The sequence below is a fragment of the Musca vetustissima genome, unplaced genomic scaffold (assembly GCF_032173495.1).
Source record: "Musca vetustissima isolate MV318-11 ecotype Yass unplaced genomic scaffold, APGP_CSIRO_Mvet_v1 utg23326, whole genome shotgun sequence".
NCBI lineage: Eukaryota > Metazoa > Arthropoda > Insecta > Diptera > Muscidae > Musca > Musca vetustissima.
The window spans coordinates 151,549-174,138 of NW_026879812.1; the positions used below are offsets into that span (position 1 = coordinate 151,549).

Here is a 22,590-nt window from a genome sequence, read left to right on the forward strand (position 1 = left end):
GTCGACATGTCTAGATCAACTTTGCTATTCGAGATATAACGATCGATATACTTAAAGCTGGGTCTAGGACCAATATTTCGCGGCGTTACAAACTCTTGGGGCTGCAGAAAGCTATAATACCCCGACAACATAGCTGTGTAGGGTATAAAAATATTTCTTAAGAACATAATTTCTCTACAATTTTATTTTATGGAAAATATAAATTTTTATTCGAAAAAAAAATTAGTTTTGAAATTTGTTCCTTTAAAAATATTTTCTTTCTTCTAAACAAACAAACAAAAAAAAAAAAAAAATAATAATAATAAAAGACATGACCTGCTTTCTCGGTCAAGCTGCCTACAGTTATGACAAGTGCGTGTTGCGTTGCAGAACACCACTCTTTTTTATGATTTGAATGAATTAACCCCTCTGAATAAATTAAAAAAAATTAAAAAACTAAAACTGCAAGAATGTTGCAACTGACAAGCAGGCAGCCAGAGATTACTTGATTGCGTGAGCTGTCATTTATACAAACAAAAAAAAACAACAACAAAAATTTAAAACCTAGAAATATAAAAAAATACCATTTTCCCCATTCCGATATACAATTTCTTTCAACTGTCATTTAATGACAACATTTGTATTAATATCTGGTCAAATTCACATTTTTTCTGGCAAAAATATTAAGTTAACACTTATAGGCAATATTGTCATTGTTTTTATGTCGTATTGGGATATGGAGTATCCTAGAATTCTGATATGATACCTTTGTTAGCATTCAGCTATCTTTGGCGCTGATTGTAATATGCCCTTATTGTGGGCTTATCTAAATCTAGAAGAAGTCCTAGACCTTAACTAGACAACAGACTAGCAAACGAAGCAAGTGAGTACATTAAAACGGTGTGAATTACAATTTGAAAAAAATCGATAGCAACAACAACAACAAAAACTGGTAACAACCTACCAACCAGCCAGCATCTGGTTAGGCAAACCACACAAAAACCCGTGAAGTTGGAGAAGTTGGAGACTCACATGTTTCTTTCTATAAAGCCAAACCAAACATTGTGTGTACGTGTTTGTCTTGGTTTGATGTTTTTTTTTTTTGTATTTAGCTGATGTTGCATGCAACATTGCAAATGTCAACACTGCAACCAAGAAGGGAAGTGCATGTAGGCAAGTTATACTACAGCCCCAACAAATCACCAGCTCTATGTGGGTTTCGATTTTGGTTGAGTGGTGGCTGGCTAGGACTAGAAATATTGTAAAAAAAAGAAAAACAACAACAACTTTTGTTGTTGCAAATGACAATTTTTCTTGTGTACATGTAAGATTTTCTCTCTTTTTTTCATTCTCTGATACGCCATTTTAAAAAATCGCTTTTTTATCAATTTTTCCAAAGAAAGCAGGTTTGGTCGATTTTCCAAGAAAAAAACGCTTCGCACACATAAAACCCATAACTATTGGAAATCAGACTAATATGTTGCGTAGTTGTTGTTGTTGTAATTTTATCTCAGCAATATATGCATGTCTTATGTCTTTTGCATACCAAATCGTGTTTGACAGAAAATCAGCAGCAGTAGTTATCGATAAACGAAAGAATAATAATTATATAGTCATGTCATTTGATTTGTTATGTCAGTTATGAGTGGTGGCCGTGACAGTTACGTGTGGTTAAAAGGGGAGGGAGGGGGAGGTGTTTTGGAGTAGGATCTCCTCAAGGTGTTACCAATGGACACATATAGTTAACACTTTTGAATGTGACATGGAATTTTATGACAAATGGATTTTGATGGGATCGATCGATGATGCGCGGAGGAGGTGGTAGGGGTTCGGCATTTTGGTTGTGAGGTAAAATATTTCATAAGAGAAGGCGGATTTTGAGTTTCCAATTTTTTTAATAACATATTTTAAATATTTCTAAATAAAAAAATGTAAATTATATGTAAAAAATATATATTGTTATATATATTTTAAAAAATATATTGTTATATTTTTTTAAAAAACTTATTTTTGTATTTTTTATAAAAAAACATATTTTTATATTTTTTATAAAAAAATATATTTTATTTTTTTCATTATAAAAAATATATTTTTTTATTTTTTATAAAAAAAATATATTTTTAATATTTTTTATAAAAAAATATTTTTATATTTTTTTAAATAAATATTTTTATATTTTTTATAAAAAAAATACTTTATATTTTATAATTTTTTTTAAAAATTATTTTTATATATTTTTTAATGTTTTGTTGTTGTTTTTTGTTAAATCTTGAATCTTGCCTTTTCCTCTGAGAATTTTTATTTTCCTTGCTATAACATTTTCATCAATCCATCCATCTCCCATTTGTTTGCTTTTTTTTCTTTTCTCATTGACTTCATTTGCATCCTGCCCTGGCAGTTACCACAAAAGACAAGATGTCATTAATTTTCCGACACATGAAACGGGAGGGACATACATATATGCTGCGACTTACTTTGAAATTGTTTTACAAAAAGCCCGCAAAAAGTGACAGAGAGTCAAACAAACAATCAATGGTAGCGATGAATTAAAAAATTGAAACAGCAACAAGAACAACTGCAGCAAATCAAAGCTTATTTAAACAATGTTAAATATATTTTTTGGCTTATTGGCGTTCGTTTTTGTATGTTTGGTTGTTGTTTTGAAATTGACAGATCAAAGGGGTTTACAAGGAAGCCGACAAAACGTTTTAAATGCCACGGCTGTCCACACACATACACAGAGAGTGAGGAGTTTTGGTAAACAATTAAGGCCCCCTGAAAAAACAATTGTATTATTTTTAAATGCAAAATAACCGGATTTTGGGGGTAATATATTTAAATACTCGAAAATAATTGAGAGTAAATTGTCCAAGAGTCAGATTGAGAGAGCATAGAAAAATCTCTTCTTTTTCATTTAACCGTTTGACAGCAAATGTCTAAGACGCCCTTTTTTTCCTTGGCTGACAACGTCATTTCAGTTCCTTTTACATTTTTTTCGAAACACTCAAACTTGGCATGCATTTGACGTTTTGGTGTTTGTCTCTGTGTGTGTGTATGTTGCTTTTTTGTTCAAAAGGAAATCCTCCAAGCCATTAAAACGGGTTGTGTTTGTTTGTTGGCTTGTTTTGCCACAAAAGCGCCTTTTAATTGCCGCCTGGTGGTCAGGTTTTCGATATTTTTTCATTTCATTTTAATGGCCATTAGCTTTTCATTTGTTGTGTAAGTAGACATTTCAACTAGTATATAATGCTGTACATATATGGTGACAATGACAGTCAGTCAGTCATTCATGCACTTCTTGTTGATGATGGCGGCACCTTAGAAAATTATTTTTTTATTTTTCCTCTTGGCTTTGATAGACAATATCAGGTCTTTATTTTTCTTGAATTGGAAAAAAATTCCATGTTAATTATTGCTGCAGACATCTAAAAGGATAAGCTGAGAAAAGTATATATGTGGGAAAGTTTTTTTTTTCCACAAGCCAACACTTCGTTGTAATTAGGAAAAACAAAAATGATAATTATCATCAAAGAGTAGCAGCAGCTGGTCGGGGAAAGGCTTTTGTGGTATTGATTTATTTTTTAAGAGAAACAGATGCCAGCCAAGAGAAGAAAAAAATTTATCAGTGATAAAAAATCTCCAAAGCCTGCTCTCATCATCACGTCCCCTCTCATCTCTCTCCCTTAACCCTCAAACATACACACACACTTCCATCTATTTAGTTACAATGTGACAAAAATGGAATTAAAATACATATGTCTGTGTATGTGTGTTGGTTGTTGGCGCTTATCACTTCTATAAAATCTCATTCAAATGAATGTCCTTGTTCGGCCTTTGTGTGTGTGGCTGTGTGAAAGGCCTGTGATGAGCCAGAGATTGACACAAATTGCAAAGCGCGAAAATCTTGATAAGCAATCATTCAAAGGCCTTAGAAATCTTTCAATTTACCAGAAAACCCGGCAACAACCCCCCTCCCTCGGCTAGCCAGGCACACAATTTGCTTAATTGAAAAACACACTAATGGACCACAGCATATTACCCCTTTAGGGGTGTTGAGATTTTGGTTTAACAGCACCAAAAAAATATGCTTTTCACAAAATTAAATTCTCATTCACACCAGCCATCAAATCTCGATGCCAGAAATAAAATCTTCTTTTATTTTGGCAATTGGAAAATAAGGATTAAAAAATAATTTTTGTGAAAGGCTATAGAATTTCCATTACTTCCAAAAAATCGAATTACGAATTCAGCTGTATCCGCTTGTGTAACGAAATGTATTAAGTCATGCAGTCATTCATCCATCCATCTATCCGTTCATCAATCAATCAAAAGGAAAGAAAAGAAGGAATATCCCTACCAATAGCACCTTTTTCCTCATTGACATCAAGTAAGGAGTTTGTGTGTCTGTTTGACTCTCTCATTAGATCAAAGAAGGTTCAGGTGCACTCAACTCAACATAACTCATCATTTATTCCCCCTGGTTTCCTTCATTTTTTTAGCAGCAAGCGCCAAGTTTCAAGGTGTAGGGAATAACAGAAATATTACACCTGCTTTTAAGTGTGTGTGTGTGTGTGAGTGGTGCGTTGTTCATGATGTAGGTGAACAAGTGATCCTTTTAAGAGGATCCTTTACCCATGCAAGCTGCAAGTGTAATTCTCCTTGTTGTAGCGGTTTGTCAATTTAGACACGTGCCCGGGCCGCCAACCACAAAGTGAATGGCCCTTAAGCATATTTACGTTTTTAATCCCCCCTTTATTATTTCTGGACAAAATAATAATAAATGAAATGCATACCGACACCTGCTCGCTCGCTCTCCTGTTCTCTCCCCCATAAAGAGAAAAAGGAATATGAGAATGAATGACGTATGATGTTGGCACCATAAATACAGATGTATGTGGAGGACTACTTTAACTTGTCATAGTTTGGTGGTTCTGTTTTCTGTCAGGAGAGTGTTTTTTGTGGTATTAAAAATGCATATAACGGAAATTTTATGTTTTTATTGTAAGCCAAGCTAACATGCAATGTTGTGCATAAAATTCATAATGAATTAGAATAATTTTTTAGAAGTTCTACTTTTTAAAAAGGGATTTGGGTTTGGGTTAGGTGGAGTGTCTAGTTTCGAAGTAGAAATGATTTTAAAAACTAGCAGGTTATGTAAAATTCCTAAAAAAATTAAATATGGGGAGAGGAAAGTAAGATTGGATTCAACGCCACATCTCTATTGCTCATTTTTTTAAAAAAAAATGGCCAGTAACTGTGACCTTTTGAACACTGTTCTTCAATCTCTCTTTCACTCACTCTCAGTCCAAAATAACATATAATTCCCTAAAATATACGAATTATTTTCTTTATCTGTGTAATTTGTTGATTTATTGCCCTCAACTCCTTCATCTTCTCTCAGATTTTTGTCAGTCTTAATCTATGTATACATTTTCTTAAATTTAGGAATTTAGGTAGGTCATGGAAAAATACAACTTACGAATATAAGCTGTATTTTTCTATGATCTACCTGAGAGAAAGTGACATTTTCAGAAACACTGCAGTTCCTTGTTATTCACTCTCAGTTTCAAACTATGTATAACTTTCCTAAAATCTTGGAATTATTTTCGTAGTCTTAAGTTTTTCTCATTTATTGGCCTCAACTCCTTCGTCTTCTCTCCGATTTTTGTCAATCTCAAACTATGTATAAATTTCATTCAATCTAGGAATTATTTTCGTAAGCTTTATTTTTCCTTCAGCATTTTTATTAAATTATTTATACTTTTCATATACTGATCTACCTGAAAGAAAGTGAAGTTTTTTGCCAGTTAAAAAAATCGAACACTCTTCTTCACTCTATCTCTCTCTAGCTAAAATCTACGAACTATTTTCATAATCTGTGTTTCTTCCTCAGATTTATTGCTCATTTTTTTTTAATTTGTCAATTACCTGTAAAAAGGTGAACTTTTTCTGGAACACTGCATGTCGCTCTTTCGCTTACTCTCAGTCTCAAACTATGTATAATTTTCCTAAAATCTAGGATTTTTTAGTAATTTGCGTCTTTCCTCTGGTTTATTGCCTTAACACTCTTCTTCGATCTTCGTCAGTCACAAAATTACTTCTTGAATTATTCTGATTAATTATTCTTTTCCATTCTTTTTGATTTTTTTGTTTTGTTAAAATAAGACGGACAATTTTAGCTCACTCTCAAAGTATGTATAATTTTCATATAAACTAGGAATTATTTTCATAATACGAATTTTTTGATCTGAACCTTTGCCCTCAACTTGTACTTGTACTCTCTCCGATATCTGTCAGTTTCAATTTATGTATAATTTTCCTAAAATCGAGGAACTATTTTCATAATCTGTATCTCTTTTGTGATTTATTGCCTTAAGCTCTTTTCTCTTCATTTTGATTTCTTCACCAACTTTTAATTTATTTGAAAATTTCCTAAAATCTATGTTTACTGATATTTATGCCTTGCCCTGAACTCCTTCGCAATTAACCTCCGATTGCAGTCAGTGTCAAACTATGTATACTGTTCCTAAAATCTAGGAACTATTATCATAATCGGAGTTTTTTTAATTTATTGGCTTAAGTTCTTTCTCTTTATGGTGATTTCGTATATAAAGAATTTTTCCGCTTTGTGAATTACTCCCACTCTCTCTCTCTCTCTCTCTTTAGTTTCTTTTCTTTTCTCACCGTTCATAACAATTGAATTTCGGATTTAATAATTTTATTTTATATTTAAGACTTGGATTTTCAACACCACAACATTGTGTCCAGCATAAGCTACCTCTGGCTTCCTTCTAATTTCTCGTTCTTAAGAAAAAAGTTCCGCCAGAAGCTTCTAAACCTTGGCCACAACTTCTTACTACTGTTTCCTGTTTTTCTCTCCGTCAAAAACAATTTCATGCCACATTTTCCATTCCAGTCCTCAGTTGGAAATATGGATTACAGTGATCAATGATTTTGCAACAACAACACCAACAAATTACAGTTAGTGGTGAAAACAACAAAGTTATCAATAACAACAAAAACAATTTCTTTGGCAATGATCATGAGAGGCCAGAGCCAAGATGCGGCTGATGATCATAGTATTTGTGATTATAATAATATTTTGTTGTTGTTGTTATTATTATGATGATCAGCCCAAAGCCAAGTATGCAATAGGGAGCAGTAGTAGTTGCAGTGAGTGCCCAGCTTTTGGCCACTGTTGTTGTTTTTTCTGCTTCTTCTTCTTCTTTCATTTCCTTGCATTTTAGTTTTCTCTCTTCCTTGGCCTAATATCTATAATCAGCAACACGTACACATAATATTGTCCAAAGCACTGTTATTAGCGTAATCAAATGGGAATTATCTGTGGTGAAGATCGAACTTGTTACTTATGGTATGGTATGGAGGTATGATGGGGTATGGCAGTATGGTGTACTGGAATGAAGTGAAGAGAAGCTATGATGATGGTGATGCCAATGATGATGTATGTGCCATGGCAAAAAAGCTAGACCATACCATTCTTGGTGTTACAGTGTGGCATGCCACCGGTTGGTTGCATACACATACACACAAGCTTACACACCTTATGTGTGTCATAATCTATGGTAATCCATCTTGACAGAGGTAACACTTTATTTAAGAGGAAGGGGTTTACAGGAGTCTTACAAATGGTTTCGTATGTATGGGAGCCTCAAATAGGTGTTTCATGTGTATGGCTGCCTTCCAAATGTGTTCCATCTGTATATGAGAAAATGTTATTTTATTTTTTGGAAATTGTTTTCAAAATTTATTTCAATTGCCTTTAATTTTTCTTGGCTGGATCTCCTAAGGCTCTCTCTCTTGGGTCATGGGTTTATTTTTTATATATGAAAAAATTATTTAATTATTTTTGTGTGTGTGTATTTTTTCTTAAATAACAATAACACAATTATATTAATAATGATTGTAAAACAACAGCAGCAACAACAACAACGCAAAAAAATAATAAAACATAACTGCACCCCTTAAGAAAAAATATTTGCAGATTATGGCTAATCCACATAAAGCGGCAGCAGCTGCTGCTGTGGCTGCTGCCGTTATTATGATTATTATTGATACTCCAACAAAAAAAGAGCTTTACAACAACATGGCTTACAGCTATGACCAACAACAATACCATAATGCCAAAGAAGTTGCGGCAAAAATTTAAATGCACATAAATCTCACTTGGTGTCCGCCAAATTATAGTTTTCGAAAAAACATTAGCTTACACTTTGAGTCGGACTAAAGGAAGGTGATGCCAGTCAGCCAGTCCACCGATCGGCCGGCCACCACATGGCAGTCTAAAAAAATATGTGGCAAGGACAAATGTTGTTGGTAGGCAAATAAGCATTGTTTGTTGCATTTGATCCGTATGGATCATGGAAAGATCGATGCTGGATCCATTGGCTTGATCCCAATCTTTTCGTATACGATTGACTGCCGTTCGGAGGATTGATGATCGATTGATCTGCTTTTCCTAACTTAAGGGTATCAAGAAGGTTTAACGCAATGGTTTATGATACAAATTAAACAATTTATGACGACAGCATAAACTAAGGCAAAACTTATGTAATCGGCAATAGTAAGTGTGCGGCTTCCTTGGCCCAACATATGATTACGGCGGATAGTCAACTTTGTTGTTGGTGGTGGTGGAGTGGCGAAGTTTTCCTTGCGTTCCACCATAACCTGGTGGAGAGTCATAAATTAAAACACTCGCCTGGCTTGGCCTACTCTTTGTTCTGTTGCTCCAGTCAAGCTTCCATTTGGTTACTCTCGCATCGTCAACACCATCCAGGGACCTGCATTGAGGTCGGTGGTGTCGGCGTTATTTTGAGTTTTATGAAAAGATCATTTATTATAAATCGTTATCGCTTCTGGTCTCAAAATGCAAACACACAACTCAAACACAACTTGATGTTGTTGTTGTTTTCATGTTGTAAACGCTTTGTTGCACATTGTGTAGCAACATCTGTTTGTTTGTTGCTTGGTTTGGTGTTTTGTGCCCTGCAAAATTCCGGCTGTGTATGTATGGTAATTGATTTAATGCCTGGCATATCTCGCACCTTTTAATATCTTATTGTCTTATTCTTCTCATTGTTGTTGTTTTTATTTTTTATTATGATTTTTTACAATTTATTTATATCAAAAATTTATTTTTCTTCTCTGTTTTTTTTTCTTTCAGCATCCCGTATGCCCTCCTCACACACATCACCGCAAATGTGTCGGCCTCACTTCCATACGCCTCTTAGCTCATGGCTTACCAGCGAACATAAATCATTTGCACCCGCCAGTCCATGGGGCAGTCCGTTTGCCTGTCCCCAAGAGCCCCAGGTCGATCACAAGCTAAGTCAGGTGGGGCAAACGCATCAGACGACATCGACCGGCCAGCATTCATTTCCATTTCCTCCCACACCGCCAAAGGATTCAACGCCCGATTCAGTACAAACCGGTCCATCCGAATATCAGGTAAATTTTTGTAGAAAAAAACCAAAAACAACAATATAAAAATTTAATTTCATTGTCATAAATTTTTATAAAAATTTCAATTTTATGCATTTTTACAAAAAAAAACAATTTTATGAATTTTTATAAAAATTCCAATTTTTATGAATTTTTATAAAAATTTAAATTTTTATGAATTTTTATAAAAAAATCATTTTTATGAATTTTTTTAAAAAAATCATTTTTATGAATTTTTATAAAAATGTCATTTTATTTTTATAAAAATTCATAAAAAATATTTTTATATAAATTCAATTCATGAATTTTTATAAAAATTTCATTTTTATGAATTTTTATTAAAATTTAATTTTTTATGAATTTTTATAAAAATTTAAAATTTTTATGAATTTTTATTAAAATTTTATTTTTTATGAATTTTTATAAAAATTTAAATTTGTATAAATTTTTATAAAAATTTCAATTTTTATGAATTTTTATAAAAACTTCAACTTTTATAAAAATTTCAATTTTTATTTTGAATTTTTATAAAAATTTCAATTTTTATGAATTTTTTATAAAAAATTTCAATTTTTATGAATTTTTATAAAAAATTTCAATTTTTATGAATTTTTATAAAAATTTCAATTTTTATAATTTTTTTTTTATGAATTTTTATAAAAAAATTATTTTTATATGAATTTTTATAAAAATTGCAATTTTTATGAATTTTTAAAAAATTTCAATTTTTATGAAAAAATTTTCATTTTTATATGAATTTTTATAAAAATTTATTTTTTTATGAATTTTTATAAACATTTCAATTTTTATAAAAAATTTATTTTTTTGAAAAAAAATTCATTTGTAAGATTTTTTTTAATTTCAATTTTCATTTTTATGATTTTTCTAAAATCTATTTTTTATTAAAATTACATTTTCTCCTCTTCTTTCCAGGCTGTGGTAAATGCCTTCATGCATCAGGCCCAGGCAACGGGTAGCAGTTCCCTGCCCGATACCAGCTGTGCTTTGGACATCAAACCCACCATACAAAATGGTAGCAGTTCATCGCTGCACAATGGTGGCGGCAGTGGTGGCGCAGGAGCTGGTGGACAATCCTCAGCACCTAAACAACGTGAAGGTACTACAGCCACAAATAGCAATAGCAACAACAACAATAATAACAGTACAACAAATAATAATAATGCCAACAATACACAACACAACAGCAACAATCAAACGCATAACTCTGCCTCAGCCACCTCAACGGTGGGTGGAGGAGCCTCCGTATCAAGGTCATCGGCCTCCTCACATCACACGACCGGCAGCAGCAACAACAATAACGCGAACAATAATTCTGCCAACAACAGTAATAACACCACACCTACCGCCCATCATTCCGCCCACTCCAGCAGTAGCAGCAGCAGTAATGCTCTGCTCAATGGCCTTGGCAATGCTGCCGGTAGCCTATTCGATGGTACGGCCCAAGCCTCCTATGGTAGCTCAATGGGTCTTAGCAATGGCACGAATGTCAATTCCGCTGCCAATAGTTATGATGGCACCTATGCCTCCTATGCTGCCCATCATCATGCCCAGCAACAAGTGGCGGCGGCCGCTATGTTCCAATCGTCCTCAATGGCAGCGGCAGCAGCTGCCCGCCATCATCATCATCACAGTCATGGTCATCATATGCATCATCATGGTGGTGCTGGTGGTGGTATGGGTTCGTCGGGATTGGGTTCGGGGTCATCATCGGCCGGTGGCAGTATGGGTGGAGGTCTTGGCGGAGGTGCTGGTGGTAGTAGTCATAACATGAGTGGTTCTTCGCTATTGGGCAATATGGGTCAGAGTGGTGGTGGCGGGGGCTCCAGTGGTAGCGGTGATATTAAGCCGGCCCGTACAAAACCTAGGACAAGTGCTGGTAAGCAAGACACACACACACACGCACGCAAAAATAAAAAAATTAAATAAATATTTGTGTAATGGTGTGGGTGGATTAAACTAAAAAAAAAAATAAAATACTAACACACATACAAAAACACCATATATTTTTTATTTGAATATTATTAATTTTATTTGATATTTTTTATATATATACAATATTTTTTTAATTGTCTTTTTATTGATTTTAAGATTTTTTAAACATTATTTTTTGTATTTTTAAATAACTAAGTTTTTGTTTTGGTTTCCTTAAGTCCTGACAACAAATATTGAGAATTTTTTTAGTAAATTTTTGTAGGATTTTTTTTATAAAAAAAATATTTTTTTTTTAAATTATTTGTGAAAAAAGTATTTTAGATAGAAAAAAATATTTTTTTTGTAAAAAAGAATATTTTTTTGATTTTTTTTTTATAAATTTAGGATTTAAAAGATAGGAAATTTGAAAAAGAAACATTTTAAATATTAAAACAAATCTAGAAAATTAAAAAAATTTTAACAAAAAAAAAAAAAAAATTTCTAAATTTTTTTCAACTTTTTTTGGATTTTTTTTAATTTTTTTTTCTTTAAAAAAATATTTTTTTATTGTTTGGGAAAAAATATTTTAGTTAGAAAAAAATACCTTTAACAAAATTTTGTTTTTCTAAATTTTTTTTTGGAATTTTTAAAATTTTTTTCTTTAAAAAATATTTTTTTGTGAAAAAATATTTTAGTAAGAAAAAAATACTTTTAGTAAAAAAAAATATTTTTTAGATTTTTTATCAATTTAGGAATTAAATGTCAGGGAATTTGAAAAAAAAAAACATTTTAAAGATTAAAACAAATTTAGGATATCCAAAAATGTCTAAAAAAAAAATATTTTTTTTCTAATTTTTTTTCCAAATATTTTTTGTGAAGCTTTTTTTATAAATTTTTTTCTTTAAAAAATATTTTTTTATTTAATTTTTTTTTTGTATTTAAAAAAAATATTTTTTATTGTGTTTTTTTTTTTTTTTTTTTTTTGTTTGGTTCAGTGTACTTGACATGTTTGCAGTCATTCTCATTTACTCATGCCTCAAGCTTCTTCCTCTGTGTTCGGTAAAAAATGCTTTACTCCACATTCTCATCATTTTATTTGCCTACAACACTATACCCCAAAATTGTATCAAAGAAGTCGAAACCCAGGGTACTTAGATTGTAAATAAAGTGTATCCAGTGTGGCGGGGCACTTGAGCATGAACTCCGCCACAACCACCAGCAACAAAAAAATTCTCAAAAAAATCTCAAAACCATTGTTTGCCAAATAATGATTACACGTCACTTGGTAGTTGGCGTTGTATGTATGAGTGTGTGGCGGCGTGTGAACCTTCGTCATCTAGCTCCGGCCTCTCTCGTGGGCCTGCATTGCTGCTCTACGCAGTGACAATGGTGAATGTGCAACATTTTTTGTGTGGCATTGTTATTTTGCATTCCGTTACATGCCTTAACCCTTTGTGTTTATTTTTTCTCAATTGTGCGAACATAAAAACAACAACAACAAAAATTGCAAGACAGGCAAGTGTCTTAAAACTGGAGTAGTCTCTTCAAGAAACAGAAATAATGCTTTTAATTGCAACTTGTCCGGGGAGTAGTTTGTCATCATCATCAGCCAGGGAGGCAGTCAGTCAGGCACATTATGATTATGAGGCTTGCGTTAATTACAGGTTAATTATGGCCACGTACATAACATATATATGTGAGCATTAGGGAAAATTACAAACAAACATTAAGGAGAAGAATAAAAGAAAATATTTAGAATTGACAGGAAAAATAAAAAAAATATTTTCAATTCATCAACTTAAAATCCCCACCTACCAAAAAATCTTTACAAAACCCCATTCCCTTTAATTTACATAAAAATTTCCCTAACTCCCATAGAAATCCCCATTGAGTAGAAAGAAAAATATATATTTTATGTTGTGAAAAAAGTTTTTTTCTTACCACAAATTTTATTTTTATTGCACTGTGGCTTATTAAGGCACCACAAATGCTTTTTTTGCAAAGAATGTTTTCCAAAAAAAATACCGCACACAAAAAACTTGCAAAACTTTACCCGGCGAACATACATAATTCTACAAAGCATGTTTGGCCATACTTCCACATACTTGCTGCATACATACATTAGTTTATTTCTGTTCGTTTGTTTGTCTGTCTGTTCACCGTCGCCGTTGTGAGCCGTTGAAATATGCGCGGAAGTGCTTGCAGTTGTTAACGATGTATAACACCTGCTACGTTTTTTTGTTTTTGGCCGGTTTTAAATATTCTATTCTATTTGCAACCTGAAACTGGCAAACGGCAGCCACAGCAGCAGGAGTTTAAGAATAAAAACCAAACAACAACAAAAAATAAACTTTCAAACAAACTGGAAATAACATTTTCATTCTCCAAAATGTGGTTTGTAGGCGATGATGGTTTGTTTTTTAGTTGGTAAAGAATAGCTTTCCTTGTTAGTTTATCAAGCCGTTAATTAATGACTTACAATTCATGGCGGGTTATTGTCATTTTCCTGTGAGCAAGCAAAAATAAATGGGAAGAATAACAAACGAAAAATGGTCTTCACACTTTCAGTTTCAGGAAAGAATATATTTTCTTTTGGAATTAAATTACAATTGAATATTTATAAACACTTTGTGTCTTAAGTCTTTCATTATGGCGTGTAACAAAAACATTCGATAAAATAAAAATATCAATTTAAATATTTTTTGTTCATTTTCGACTCTTTAAAAGTTTGTTTCTTAAGTCTTTCATTTTACGCTGTAACAATAAAATTCGATAAAACAAAAAAATATCAATTTAAATATTTCTTGTTAATTTTCGATTCTTTTTAAACAAATTTAAAAATATGTTTTTAATATACATCTTGTATTAATTTTGAACAATTATTTTCCACATTTTTAATTTTATAAATTTTTGATATTTTTTTTTAAATCTGGAAAAATATTTTTTATTTTAGAAATAATATATTTTATATATCGAATTATATATATTTAATTTTTTATACAAATTTATATTTTTATATTCTATTTTGAAAATATTATTTAGTTAATGATTTTTGCTTCTAAAATTTTTTATTTAAATTTTCGAATTTAATTTTTTTTTTTTTTTGAATTTTCGAATTTAAAATATTTTTTCAAATTAAAATTGTTTTTAAAATTTTTGAATTTTAATTATTTTTTAAATTTTCGAATTTAAATTATTTTTTTTAATTTTCGAATATAAATTAATTTTTAAATTTTCGAATTTATTTTTTTTTTTGTTTTCTCAAATATAACATTTTTGTTTTGATTTTTATTTTAAGCACATCTTAGCTAGAGTTTTCATGAAAAGTTCCCAACGCTTGTGTCTTAAGTCTTTTGTTTCCGTCCCCCACTAGTTGCAAACCTTTTTCTGGCGCTCTATCTCTCTCTCACCACATGTTGGGGATTTTTTATTATATCATTATCCTTCCCTTTCCTCTCCCATATAGAACATTTTATTTTCTAAACTTTTTAATTGTTTTTAATATTTGAATTATTTTTTTGTTTTTAATTTTTAAATTATATTTAATTTTTAAAATTTATATTTATTTTTTTTCATTTTATTCGAATTTACTTTTAATAAATTTAAAATTATCTAATTTCTATTTAATGTTCATTGTTTGTTATAGTTCTATCTCTCTCTTAAAAAGTCCTTATCGCTTGTGTCTTAAGTCTTTTGTGTTCGTTCCCATTAATTGCCGTTTCTCTCTCTCTCACATTTTGGCTAAGAAATGTTACTTCACACTCTTCCGATAACATTTTTATATCAACAGTTTTTTTGTTTTTAATTAATTTTATTTTTTTTTATTACAATTCTTTTTTATTTTCTTAATTACAAATTTCTTTTAATTTTATTTAAAATTCCCCACAAATTATTATAAAGGCAATTATTTTGATAGAGCACGCTCTCGCTCTCTCTCCCTTTCAATATCCCCAACGCTTGTGTCTTAAGTCTTTTATTTGTGACTGCACTCATTATTAACTGAAAGCCCGTTATTTGTTAGAGCTCTCTTTCTCTCTCTGACTCTTTACCTTTAAAACACCCAACGCTTGTGTCTTAAGTCTTTTGTGTTTGCTAACCATTAGTTGCAATCCCTTTCTTTAACTCTCCCTCTCTCACACAAACAAAATTGTCAACATTTTTGGGAATTTCTTGCTGCTTAACATCACTCTCCCTCCCATTTCTCTCCCCCGCCACCTTCCCTCTCTCACTCCTTCTCACCAACTTTTTTCACATCCCAACCCATATCATCATGCTCAAGCAAAAGATAATCTATCTATTCGTATTGAGGGCGTAAGAACATATGTTTGTTTGTGTGCACAATGTTGTTGTTATTCGCATTGTTTGTTACTATTGTTGTTGTTCGTTCGTTTTGGTTGTTTGTTTGCATTCAAGAAATAACTTTTTGTCACAAAAACTACCATTCTTTTTGGAACAATACACAATATTTTTGTTGTTGTTGTTGGGGGGCAAATAAAATTGATTGGAATTGGCTGATGTTGTTGGTTTTGTTGTTGTTTGCTTGTTTTGTCTCTCTCTGTTTGTGTCAGGTGAAAAATCCTGCAAATAAATCGACAACAATAAGACATATCATTTGAGAGGGTATAAAATACCACCAACCAAAAAAAAAATGCATTGTCTTTAAGAAGGAGCTGAAGTAGAAGGATGAAAATTGAAGAAGATGAAGGAAGAAATGTTTTAAAAAAATACCACAAAATTGCTGTCATGCATGGAGTTTAAGTAATTGATATGGGTATCACAAAAAAAAAAAGAAAAACAACAACAAAACCCCCTTTTGCCAAGATCAGCTTAAAAGCAACGGTTAAGCATTGTTTGGCCAGGTCTGGCCATAGCCACATCTTGGTGGCTGGCTGTTTTTAGTTGTCATTGACAGTTTCTAAAGAAGTTTTTTTTTGTTGTTGTTTCTTGAAGTCTGCCAATGATGTGGCTGCTGCTGGTAGTTTATTTTAAGTTAAGCAGGCGCTTGCAATTTACAAGGAATGTTATAAATCTTCCTGGCTGGGCCTTTTTCCACTATTTTTTTGAATTTCTGTGTGTTTATTTTGTTGCAATTTTTTTATTTTTCTTTGGCATGTTGAAATTATGTTATTTAATTTTATTTGGATTTTTCCTTGCTGTTTTTTTTTTCAATTTAGATTTTCCTTTCAAAAAAGTTTTTTGTTGTTGTTTTGATTCTTTTTGTTTTTAAAACACAATAACAAATAAAACCATAAACTTGTAAAAACCTGTGTCAAAAACACCCGTTTATTTACACTCACATCAATGTGTCTGTTGTTTGTCTTGTTCACCAGCTATTTAATAAAAAAAAATTAAACCATAACTAAAAAAACAAAAAAAAAAAAAAAACAAAAAAAAATGTTTGCTCTATCTTTACTAAATTTTTTTTCTATCTCTTATAAATTTAAAAAAAAACTATTTTCACTATAAAGGAGTTTCCAAAAAAATGAATTTTTTAATACGAAAAATCTACTTTTGGAAACCCCTTTATATATGTATGTAACTATATATGTATTCGCAAATAGGATGGGGTACTGAGGAGACTGAATAGTCTTCCTCGTGACTCCATTCCTTGTAAAAATTTATTTTGCCTTCTAGAAGTTTTTTTTCTGTCTGTGTAACTTCCGCTGCCTAGCTCTAACCATCACCTCACCTGATCTCAATGCACCTAATAGCACTTATTTTCCGCCAAAAAAAAAAATCTAAAAAAATGGTTCTAAGGAGACTGGCGAGTCTAACTCATGGCCCCTTCCACTCATTCAAAATTTATTTTTACCTTCTAAAATGTTTTTTTTCTGTGTAATTCCGCTGTATGACTCTAGCCATCGCCTCACTTGATTTTAATGTACCTGCTAGCACTTAATTTCCATCGAAACAAAATCTGAAATAAATAAAATAGGGTTCTGAGGAGGCTGGAGACTCGAACTCATGACCCCTTTCCCGCATTCATAATTTATTTTTGCATTCTAATTTTTTTCTATATAATTCTACTGACCAATTCTAGCCATCGCATCATTTGATTTTAATGCACTTCATATACTCTACTCCGATTAATTCATTTCCCGCCAAAAAAATCTACAAAAATAAAAAGAAAAGGCTTTGTTTTGGCCTCTTGAACTTTTTGGTTTCTTCGTCTGTAGTCCCGCTGTCTAGCTCTATCAACACCTCAACTAATCAACTCAACTAATGTACTGAATATACCAAAAAACTCATTTTCCGTAATGTAAAATAAGAGGACAGGGTTTTGATGAGGCTCAGGAGTCTACCTCATGACCCCATTTCCTCCCTCAACATTTCTTTTGTACCTAAAATTTTCTTCTATATAATCCCGCTGCCATATTGTGGCTGGGGGAAGCTGAAGATCCCACCGCCTCATAACTCTCACCTTAATGCACTTGATATACTCTATTCCGATTAACTATTAAAGCACTTATTTTCAAACGAAAAAATAGAACAGGCACGCACCGCTTTTACTAACTGGAACCCCCTTCCCCTCCCCCAAAAAAATAAACTCACGTACTTACCTTACAACCAAATTTTACATTGGCTCCAAATTTTTCCATTTTGGTTTTTTATGATGCTGTTAAAAATTAGCTGGAATTTCAAATCATCTTCTTCTGCCACTACTACTTCTTCTTCTCCAACGACGTCGTCTGGTGGCTTCCATACATAAATTCCTAAACAGACCTTTTGTGTTCCCTTCCAAAAAAAAAAACGACTCAAAATTGAAAACATCAACCAAATTCAAACCCTAAATATAAGGCCAAGGCTAATATGAAAAAACCTAGGCAAGCTAAAACCATGGCCAGTTGTCTATCTTCACTTCACACGCAGCAGCCCAGCCAGCCACTAAACTAGAAATCGAGCCACAAACAAAAATGTGCACAAAATTCCTAGAAAAAAAAAAACGACGAATCAAACTCCATAAAACACACACTGTCAGTTTAGGCAACCTTACCAATGAACTACACAATCAAATTCCAACAACAACAACGATAAACGACAATAAGAAAAAAATCGAGAGAAGAAAAAAACTATTTCATATCCCAAAGCCCAGTCAACCTTTACATGTTAAGAGAATGAGGGAGGCCTGAGCCTGTGATGCTAAAACAACACAACACATAAAACTACAGTTAGATATAAACACTAAATCATAAAAACCAACAACTGCAACAACAACAATAACAACAAAAGAAAACCTGCTGCTGCTGGCCAGACATTTTACGTAGTAAAAACCCCTGGCCAGTTACGGAACGTCACAGGGAACTGTCACCAAAAAGGCTATATGATGGTCATAATGATGATGATGATCATGGTGGTGCTTGCTGTCCTTTCTCTACTGGCAGACACAGCATCCACATGAACAGCATCATCATCATCATGTGTTTTAACAATAAATAGGATGTTCATTCGAAAACCTCTGTGGTGGCTGCAGCTAAGCTGGGCTAATTGAAATCAAAACAAAACATTCTTAATGATCACCAAAAAAAAAGGCTAGCAAACAAACATACACACAATTAGCCACTCTCCCCGTCACTCTCTATCTCTTACTCTCAAAGAACCTATATTGTTTGCTCATTTAAGGCTTATTAAAGTCTGTAGGTTGTTGTTTTTGTAGAGAAGAAAAGGTCATCTCGACAGATTCTTGTTGTGTCATCACCAGCCATTTAGCCATTGAGCCTTTTCTTTTTTCTTTTGAATTTTTTGTTTTTTGGTCATAAGACATGTGGCTTGGAGCCCTTTCGAATAACCATAACAAGGCTAATAAATGTTTGTTTGTTTATTTGTCTTCGTTCTTGTAGTCACATCATAAAAACAATACCAACAAACAGACATACATATCCATATAAACATCATTAAAAAAAGAGTAACTGATTTATTGGCCAAGGTCTATTTCAATGTAAACACTAAAAAAATTGGTTTTTTGTTGGAAGGTTTGATGTGAGATTCTGTAGGAGGAGGGGGAGGGGTAGGGATTCTCTGGAATGTAGAGAAATTATATTTTTTTTATAAAAGAGACATTTAAAATAGAAGTTTCATGAGAAAGAAAAGACAGTGTTATAATTTTGAGAGGGAGATGAAGATGAAGCGTGACCCAAGGAAATTAGAGAGGAAAAAAATATATTCCTGAAACCAAAAGTGAGGTTGGAGGAAGGGTGGACCCGTGAATTTTTTTTCCTGCAGAATAAATTCAAAAGGCGAGATTTTCTAGTCCATTTTTTCCAACGAAAAAAATTAGAAAAATTGTAGAAAAGAGGTTTGTAAGAAGGGTGTAGAATCTACTTCATGGCTCTACCATTCAAAAATGTCTTTATCCTCACAAAAATTATGTAGCAAAACATTTTTATTATAATAAAAAATATTTTTTTTAATAAATAAAATAAAAAAAAAAAATAAAATACAATTTTTTGGTAAAAATATATTTTTATAATAAAAAAATATTTTTTTATTATAATTTTTTTTATTAAAAATTTTTTAATTATAAAAAATTTGTTTTTTTTAATAAAAATATTTTTTTATTAATAAAATGTTTTATTTACATATTTTACAAAAAAAAAAAAATAAAAAATATTATTATAAAAAATATATTTTTATAATAAAATTTTTTTAGTAAAAATATATTTTTAAAATAAAAATATATATTTTTTTTTTAAAAAAATTTTTTATTAATAAAATGTTTTATTTACATATTTTTTTACAAAAAAATTAAAAAATATTATTATAAAAAATATATTTTTATATATATGTTTTGTAATTAAAAAAATATATGTTTTTATTAAAAAAAAATAATATTTTTTTTTATAAAATAATAATTATATAAACATTTTTTTTTTATAAAAAAAGTATTGTTATTATAAGAATATATTTTTTAATAAAAAATATTTTTATGTAAAAAAACATTTTTAATAAAAAAATATGTTTATTAAATAACCATATTTTTTATAATAAAATGTTATATTTAAAATTTTTATGTAGAGGATAATAACCTTCCTCCCTTGGAAAATTTAATTTAATAAATATATAAAATTTATTTAATTATCCTTTTCCTACTCCCCCAAAATTTCAATTCTTAAGAAATCTTCCAAAAAATTACTTTTTATATTATCATAAAAATATGTCAGCACATGCCAAATAGACGGCATATAGCAACACATCGTAAACTCTCAGACACTAATTTTCCACAAAATTAATACACATAAAACACAAACATGTGACTTATCATTGCCTTAATAAATACAATATGTGCCTTCTATTCTGGCTCCTTTAATTTTGTTGAAAGCTTTATAATACCTTCAAACCCCTAAAAATGTAATAATCAACATCATATACACATGTATGTGTTATAGACTGCCTTGTTACAAACGTAAATTGTTACCAAAAAAATAATAACAAAAACAGAATGCACATAAAAAAGAAATTAAATATAAGTGGAGTTCCAGGATTGTCAAAGTACAATATTTGTATTGCGTTTATTTCTTTGTTTTTGTTGTCGTGTTTTTTTTTATTTTAATGTGTGTGTAAATATCTTGCTGTGTTGTATAATTTTTATGATTTGAGCCATAAAAAAAAGACAGGCCAGCTATTCGGCCAGCCAGCAATATATAACGCACATTATGCGTTTAATGGTCATTAGTCAGCAAAAAACACACAAACCAAAGAGAGACTCTTTGTTGTGAACCCCTACACATTCACTCACCTCTAACACAAGCAATTACAAGTGTCTCTCCACCTTTGTTTGTATTAATAATAGCACAAACACACATTTTTACCAGTTGTTGTAGTTCTCAAAAAATCAACTTCCTACCCCTACTAACCGGGCATTGCTAGAAGTTATGTTTACAATTATGTTTAATAGCAGCAAGCACTCCCTTCCAATTCTAAAACATTCACTTTAGTTTCAATTAATACGAAGACAAAAATATTTCGAATTAAACAAAAAAATTGAAAAAGGTGTAACTCAAAATTTTAATAACTCCATTACTAGCCTCGTAAAGGTCGGGTAGGGTCATATTTTTATGTTCTTTCTAACGATGCATTAAAAATGGATTTTTAGTAAATTGAATGTAAATGCCCTTAACGCCCCACAGATAATTATGAAATCTAACCTCACATTTTAATAAGGCATACTAAAAATGTTCCCTACATTTTTTTAAGTCGTCCCAAAAATTATGTGGAAAATTAGTGTTCTGTTTTAGATTTTTTTCTTCAAGCAAATAATTTGTTTTTAAATTTTTTGAAAATAAAAAAAAATATGTGTTCTTGTCTGGTCAACTCCACTTGTCATTAAATCGTCGTCATGTAATTACCCGAGACATTAACAGTTGTAGAACAAAAAAATGTAACTAACTTGGCTAACTGAAAAAATAGTTTTTTTTTTGAAACAAAATTAGACAGCTCAGCTTTGAGCTCAGCTCATCATTTACGCTTGTCTGAACTTGATGTGAAGAACTATTAACCTTAACCTTGTCATGTCAAATGAAACTGAACTTCTTATTCATCTTTGAGAGGAGTGGGGAATACAAAATAGAAATGTTACACAAAATAGTTTTAAAATACTTTAGAGAAAAATTAAGGTTTATAAAAAATATGGAAATATGGTTTCCAAGGGTCTTTTTCATGGATCTGTTAACAACGCATGATAAGTCCATTACTGATACTGGCAGAAAGCCTTTCCGATAGGACCTATAAAAATATTATTTTGTCAGAAGCCGAAAAGATTAGAGAATGATCCTTTTAAAGAACTTATAGGAGGTCTCTTCGAAGTTTTGTTTTTATATAAGAACCCTATTCAGGGTTTCGATATTGTCTTCGTATATTCATTTTTTTTTATTTAAAAAAAATATTGAAACTCATTAAGAGAAAAATATTTGCTCTTAAGACAATTTTCCATTGGTCAACAATTTTTCTTGACATTTCTCCCCGAATTTGAGACATAAATATTCATGATACACCCCTCCCGTGTGAGAGTGAAAAATTTGTCTGTCCTTCAGGATCATTTTTGCCAAAGGTAATTATTTTCCAACTCGTATTGTTAGGGTCAAAAATTAGTTACAAAAATAGCCTTATTTCCATCATAAGGTTTCTTTGGTCATACGGTTTGAAGAGGTGTTGGTGGCATACATGTTGCCAATACATGTATGGTGTGTGAGTAGGGAAAATAGAGCAGCCCTTGAGGAATATTTT

The 22,590-nt window shown here is 31.3% G+C and overlaps 1 protein-coding gene across 1 annotated transcript in view; it reads left to right on the forward strand.

Annotated features, from left to right (window-relative positions):
• The window catches only part of LOC133324952 (GATA-binding factor C), a 67,859-nt gene that overhangs the window by 12,968 nt on the left and 32,301 nt on the right, over positions 1-22,590 (forward strand). The window contains exons 2-5 of the mRNA XM_061533779.1: positions 9,161-9,444; positions 10,372-10,709; positions 10,836-11,141; positions 11,181-11,335. Of these exons, the coding sequence (XP_061389763.1) occupies positions 9,161-9,444; positions 10,372-10,709; positions 10,836-11,141; positions 11,181-11,335 (1,083 nt within the window). The remainder of the gene's footprint in view (positions 1-9,160; positions 9,445-10,371; positions 10,710-10,835; positions 11,142-11,180; positions 11,336-22,590) is intronic.